This window comes from Homarus americanus, unplaced genomic scaffold (assembly GCF_018991925.1).
Source record: "Homarus americanus isolate GMGI-L3 unplaced genomic scaffold, GMGI_Hamer_2.0 scaffold34800, whole genome shotgun sequence".
Classification (NCBI taxonomy): domain Eukaryota; kingdom Metazoa; phylum Arthropoda; class Malacostraca; order Decapoda; family Nephropidae; genus Homarus; species Homarus americanus.
This window is the reverse complement of record NW_024718255.1, coordinates 812-7,949: the sequence shown is the minus strand read 5'-3', so window position 1 is coordinate 7,949 and position 7,138 is coordinate 812. Positions and strand designations below refer to the sequence as shown.

The 7,138-nt window shown below is 50.6% G+C and overlaps 1 protein-coding gene across 1 annotated transcript; it reads right to left on the bottom strand.

Annotated features, from left to right (window-relative positions):
* Nucleotides 1-2,067: 2,067 nt before the first annotated feature.
* LOC121859367 (pollen-specific leucine-rich repeat extensin-like protein 1) lies at nt 2,068-6,241 on the bottom strand. The gene is made up of 6 exons (XM_042356144.1): nt 6,237-6,241; nt 5,877-6,112; nt 4,945-5,246; nt 4,056-4,255; nt 2,794-3,036; nt 2,068-2,521 (listed from the first exon to the last, which is right to left on the bottom strand). Exons 1-6 carry the CDS (start codon nt 6,239-6,241, stop codon nt 2,068-2,070), a joined length of 1,440 nt encoding a protein of 479 aa, XP_042212078.1.
* Between the last annotated feature and the right edge of the window lie 897 nt (nt 6,242-7,138).

Here is a 7,138-nt window from a genome sequence, read left to right as displayed (position 1 = left end):
AGAACAGACCTGGGAGGGAGGTAGAAACAGACCTGGGAGGGAGGGAAGGAACAGACCTGGGAGGGAGGAGAAACAGACCTGGGAGGAGGGAAGAACAGACCTGGAGGGGAGGGAGAAACAGATCTGGGAGGGAAAGACAGACCTGGGGGGGGAGAGAGAGACAGACCTGGAGGGAGGAAGAACAGACCGGGGAGGGAGGGAGAAACAGAACGTAGAGGGAAAGACAGACCTGGGAGGGAGAGAGACAGACCTGGGAGGGGAGGTAGAAACAGATCGAGGGAAAGACAGACCTGGGAGGAAGAGACAGACCTGGGGAGGGAGAGACAGACGGGAGGGAGGGGAAGAACAGAACTGGGAGGGAGGGAAGAACAGACCTGGGAGGGAGGGAGAGGAAGAACAGACTGGGAGGGGAGGGAGGGGACGGACTTGAAGGAGCGCCACCTGCTGGGACTTCGATTTTCCAAACATTGATCGACCCTGGTCGTCAAGAGGAGCCACTGACAGATAGAGCATAGAGAAAGAAAACATCAAGAACTAAGACGACCACCTTCCTTGGAGGAGCAACTTGGCGGACTTGTGACTGGCGGACTTGGTGACCTTGGCCTGGAGACCTGGCGGACTCGGGACTGGCGGACTTGTGACTTGGCGGACTTGAGACTGGTGGACTTGTGACTTGCCGGATTGTGACTGGCAGACTTGAGACTTGGTGGACTTGTGACTAAGGGACTTGGTGACTTGGCGGACTTGAGACTTGGCGGACTTCAGGACTTGCCGGACTTGTGATTTGGCGGACTTGTGACTTGCCGGACTTTGACTCTGGCGGACTTGAGGACTTGTCGGACTCAGGATTTGGTGGACTTGTGACTTGGCGTGGACTTTGGTGACCTGCGGGACTTGTGACGGCGGACTTGTGACTTAGCGACCTGTGACTTGGCAGACTTAGACGGCGGATTCGCGACCTGGTGGATCGGTGACTTGGCGTGACTTGGTGACTTGGCGGGATTGCAGACTTGCCGATCCTGACCTGGCGGACGGTGACTTGGCGGACTTGTACCTAGTGACTTGGTGACTTGGCGGACCCTGGACTCGGCGACTGTGACCTGGTGGACCTGTGACTTGGCGGACTTGACTCAAGGACTTTTGACTTGGCGGACTTGTGACTTAGTGGACTAGACCTAGTGGACTTGTGACTTGGCGGACTTGTGACTGGCGGACTTGTGACTTGTGGACTTGTGATTTGCCGGACCTGTGACTTGGTGGATTTGTGACTATGGACTTGGTACTCGTAGGACTTGGTGAGCTTGTGACCCAGACCAAGGACTTGTGACTGGCGGACTTGTGACGGTTGGACCTGTGACTTGGTGGACTGAGACTCTGGCGACTTGGTGACTTGGTGACTTGTGACTTGGCGGACTTGTGACTGTCGGACTTGTGACTTGGCGGACTGACTGGGGACTGTAATTTGGCGGACTTGTGACTTGCGGATTTCAGGACTTGTCGGGACTTGTGACTTAGTGACTTGACTTATGGACTTGTGACTTGGCGGACTTGTGACCATGACTTGTGACCAGGACTTGTGACTTGGCGGACTTGTGACTTGAGGACTTGTGACTTGGCGGACTTTGACTTGGGTGACTTGTGACTTAAGTGACTTGGTGACCTGGCGGACTTGTGACTTAGCACTTGTAACTTGGCGGACCTAGGACTTATGGACTCAGACTTGCGGACTTGGGACTTGGCGGACTTGTGACTTGGCGGACTTGGTGACTTAAGTGACTTGGTGACTTGGTGGACTTGTAACTTGGCGGATCCCAGGCTTGGGACTTAGGACTTAGTGGACTTGTGACTTGTGGCGGGACTTGTTACTTGGCGGACTTGAGACTTGGCGGACTTGTGACGGCGGACTTGGTGACTTGGTGATTTGTGATTTGGCGGACTTGTGACTTAAGGACTTGTGACTTGGCGGACTTGTGACTTGTGGACTTGTGACTTGGCGGACTTGGTGACTTAGGTGACTTTGGTGACTTGGCGGACTCAGGTGACCTGTGACTTGGAGACCTGGTGACTTCAGACTTGGCGGGACTTTGACTTGGCGTGACCCAGGACTAAGTGACCCCTTTGACTTGGCGTGACTTGTAACTTGGCGGACTTTGGACGGCGTGATCTCAGACTTGGTGACTTGGTACTTGTGACTTCAGGACTTAGTGGACTTGTAACTGGGCGGACTTGTGACTTATGGACTTGTGACTTGTGGACTTGTGACTTGGCGGACTTGTAACTTGGTGGACTTGTAACTTGGTGACTTGTAACCTGGGGACTCTGGTGACTTGGCGGGACTTGGTGACTTGGCGGACTTGTGACTTTGTGACGGTACTTGGTGTACTTGTAACCTGGTGGACTTAAGACTTGGCGGACTTGTGACTTGGCGGACCTGTGACTTGGCGGACTTGTGACTTGGCGGACTTGTGACTGCGGACTTGTAACTGGGACTGGAGACTTGGTGGACTTGTGACTTGGTGGACTTGTGACTTAAGTGACTTGTTACTTGGCGGACCTGAGACTTAGTGGACTTGTGACTGAGTGACTTGTGACTTGGTGGATTTGTGATTTGGCGGACTTGTGACCTATGGACTTGTGAGCTTGGCGGACTTGAGACTTGGTGGACTGTGACTTTATGACCCAGGATTTGGTGGATCTGTGTCTAAGTGGACTTCAGGACTCTGGTGGACTTGGAGACTCTGGTGACTTGAGACTTGGCTTGTGACCTGGCGGATTCTGGTGATTTGCACAGACCTGTGACTGGTGATTTTGGTGACTTTTAGGACTTGTGGACTTGGAGGACTTGTGACTTGGCGGGACTTGTGACTCTGCCGGGACTGTGACTTGGGGACTTTGACTATGACTTGGTAACTTGTGGGACTTGTGACTTGGGTGACTTGTGACTTGTCGGACTTGTGACTTGGTGACTTTTGACTTTGGCGACTTGTAACCTGAGTGGACTTTGACTTGGCGGACCTAGACTCTATGGCCTTGTGACTTGATGGACTCAGGACTTAGAGGACTTGTAACCTAAGGACTTTGACTTATGACCAGGACTTGTCTGACCCTGGACTTGGCGGACTTTTGACTTAGTGGACTTGTAACCTATGTACTTGTGACTTAAGTGACTTGGTGGACTCAGGACTTGTGACTCAAGTGACTTGTGACTTGGTGGGACTCTGAGACTTGGCACTTAGACTCTGGTGGACTTGTAACTTCGTGGACTTGTACTGTCGGACTTGGTAACTTTGTGACTCAGACTTGGCGGACTTGTGACTTGAGACTTGTAACTTGAGGGATCTGTAGGCATGGCGTGACTGGTGACTTAAGGGACTGGTGACTTGGCGGACTTGTGACTTGGTGGACTGTGAGACTTGGTGACTTGGTGACCTGGTGACTTGGTGACATGTGACGTGTGACTTGGTGGACTTGTGACTCTTGGTGGACTTGGTGCACGGCTGGACTTGTGACTTAGTGACTTGTTACTTAAGTGGACTTGAGACCTAATGACTTGCAGGACTTAAGTGGACTCGTGACTTGGTGGATTTGTGATTAAGGACTTGGTGACTTGTCGGACTTGGTACTCTCATGGACTGTGACTTGGCGGACTTGTGACTCAAGGACTTGTGATTTAAGTGACTTGACTCGGCGGACTTGGACCTGGCGGACCTTGGAGACTTGGGTGGACCTGGACTTGCCAGTGACTTAAGTGGACTTGTGACCTAATGTGACTTTTGACTTGGCGACTGTAACTTGTAGGGGGACTTTTGACTCTGGCGTGACTTGTGACTTTTGTGGACTTGGTGACTCTGGTGACTTGTGACTAGTGGACTTGTAACTCTGGCGTACTTGTGACTCTGTGGACTTGGTGGACTTGTGGACTGACTCATGGACTGTACTTGGTGACTTGTAACTTGGGGACTTGTGACTTGGTGACTCTGAGGACTTGGCGGGATTCTTGGACTAAGGACTTGTTACTTGGTGACCTGAGACCTGAAGGACTTGTGACCTATGACCTGGTGACTCTGGTGTATTTGGATTTGGTGGACTTGTGACTCAAGGACTTGTGACCTAAGGACCTTGGAGACTTGGTGACCCCAGACCTAAGTGACTTCTGCAGGATTATGTGACCCGTAACTGGCGGACTCAGGACCTGGCGGACTTGTGACTTGGCGGACTTGGAGACTGGGTGACCCCAGACTTGTGACTTGTGATTCTGGTGATTTGTGATTTAAGTGACTTGTAACTTAAGTGACTTGTGGACTTAAGTGACTTGGAGACCTGGTGGACTTGGACTCTGGTGACTTGTGATTTGGCGGACTTGTGACTCAAGTGACTTGGACTTACGTTCCTGAGACTTAGGACTTTGTGACTTGGTGGACTCGGAGACTTATGGACTTTGTGACTTAAGGGACTTGTGACCTATGGGACATGTGATTTGGTCGGACCCCAGACTTGGCAGACGGTGACTCAAGACTTGATTTGCCGGACCCAGACTTATGGACTTGTCGGACTCTTAAGCAGACATGTGATTTGCCGGATTTGTAACCTGGTGGACCTGGTGACCTAAGTGGACCTGTGACTCAAGGATTTGTGACTTAAGTGACAGATTTGCCGGACTTAGACTTAAGGACGGAGACCTGGTGACTTGGTGACTTAAGTGAATTGGTGACTTCAAGTGACCCAGGTAACTTGGCGGACTTGTGACTCAAGTGACCCCAGACTTGGGGACTTGGTGACTTCAAGTGACCTGTGACTCAAGTGACTTGGTGACTTGGTGACTTGTGACTTGGCGTGGACTTGTGACTCTGTGACTTGGTGACTTGGTGACTTGTACCAGACTTAAGTGGACTTGTAAACTTCAAGGACCTGTGACTCTGGCGACTTGTGACTCTGGTGACTTGCTTGGACTTGTGACTTGGTGACTTGTGACTTCAAGTGTGGATTGTCTGTGGTTGTGACTTGGCGGGTGACTCTGTGGACTTGTGACCGGACTTGAGACTTGTGACATGAGACTTGGTGATTCTGTGACTGGTGGATTGGTGCCTGGCGGACTTGTGACTTGGGCCCTGTGACTTCAATTGGACTTGGTGGACTTGTGATGTGGACTTGGGTGATTTGCATGGGACTGGACTTGTGACTGTGACTTGGTGACTTGTAACTTGGAGTGACCCCAGACTTGGCTTGTGACCTAAGTGGACTTGTGACTTGGTGGATTTGTTATTAAGTGGACTTAGACTCTGGTATCTTGTGATTAAGGACTTAGGACTTGGTGGATTTAGATTTTAGACTTGGTATCTGAGGACTTGTGACTATGTGACTTGTGAACTGGTGACTCACTATTTGGTGATTTGACTTGGAATTAAGTGACCTGGTGACTTAGTGACCTCGTGACTTCAAGTGTGATTTTGAGACTTGAAGTGACTTGTGACTTGGTGGACTTGTGACTTGGTGATTTGGTGATTTATGACTTGTAAATTTAAGGACTTGTGACTCATGTGGGACTGGGACTTGTGACTGTGACTTGGCGGACTTGGTAGGATTTGGCGGACTTGGTGGACTTGGCGGACTCAGTGACTTAAGTGACTTGAGACTCTGGTGACTCGCACTTAAGTGGACTTGTGAGACTTCAAGGACTCTGGTGACTAAGGATTCTGTGACTTAAGCATGTGACGTTTTGACCCCAGGATCAAGGAAGACTTGGTGACTTGGCAGACCCCAGGACGGTTTGACTTGTGACTTAAGTGACTTCAGACTTGGCAGACATGTGATTTCAGTTTTGGACTCTGTAACTTGGTGGACTGTGACCTAAGTGACCTAGACTCAAGACCCCAGACTTGGTGGACATGATTTGCCGGACTTGGTGACTTGGGTGCACTGAGACTGGTGGACTTGTGACTTGCTGAATTGTGACTCGGCGGACTTGTAACTTGGCGGACTTTGTGACTTACACTGTGACTCAAGTGACTGGCAGGACTTGCTAGACTGCAGACTTAAGTGACTTGGTGACTTGGTGGACTTGTGACTCTGGCGGACTTGGAGACTTATGACCAGACTTGGGTGGACTGTGACTCTAAGTGGAATTGTGAATTCATGGACTGTAATCAAGGACTGTGACTTAAGTGGCTCTGCATTCAAGCATCAATTCTGAAGTGGATCAGAATTTGGGAAGTGACCTAGACCTGGAGGGACTGCACCCCATGGACTGTGACTCAAGTGGCCAGGACTCCAAGGGACCTGTGACTCAAGTGGACTATGACCAAGTGGACACATGAGACCATGGGTGGACTTGCAGACCGGGGTGGACTTGGTGACTTCATGGACTTGGTGACTTGGCAGACTTGGTGACCTGGCGGACTTGTGACTTGGCGACTTGGGACCAAGACCCAGGACTTATGACTTGTGAACTCTGGCGGACCTAGACCCCATGGACTTAGACCTGGCGGACTTGTGACTTATGGACTTGTGACTTAAGGAAGTGGACTTGAGACTTATGGGCCTTGTGACCTGGTGAATTTTGCACTAAGTGGAATGGGTAACTTCAAGTGGGACTGTGGACTATGACTTGTGACTTAAGTGACTTGTGACTCATGGACTGGCAACTTGGCGGACTTTATGGCCTAAGGGACATGTGATTTGCCGGACTCTGACTTCTGGGCGAACTTGGTGACCTGGTGGACTTGTGATTTTGCACTTGAGACTATGACTTGCAAACTATGGACTGGAAGTACATGTGATTTGCCGACTTGTGACTATGAACTTAAAATTTGGTGACTTGGTGATCAAGTGTGACTTGGTGACTCTAAGTGACTGAGACTTGGTACTGGGTGACTTGGTACTTGTGACTACAGATTTTGTGACTCTAAGTGGATTCTTGTAACTTGGTGGACTTGTGACCAAGACTGTGACTTAAGGACTCTGGAGACTGGCAGACTTGTAACTCAAGTGGGACTTGTGACTAAGGACTTGTGACTTGCTGGACTTGCATTTGTCGGACTTGCAATTCTGGCGGATTTGGTGACCAAGTGGACTCAGGACTATGGACTTGAGACTTGGGTGGACTTGTGATTTGGTTGGACCTAGATTTGCCGACTGTGAC

Excerpts from the sequence above, each read along its gene's own strand:
- LOC121859367 (XM_042356144.1), bottom strand. Across the intron at positions 5,247-5,876 it reads CGGCAAATCATGTCCACCAA|TCACAAGTCCACTTAGGTCA; the intron begins GTCTGGGGTCTT and ends AAATCCACCAAG. Across the intron at positions 4,256-4,944 it reads TCACCAAGTCACAAGTCCAA|AATCACAAGTCACAAGTCTG; the intron begins GCAAGTCACCAG and ends ACAAATCACCAG.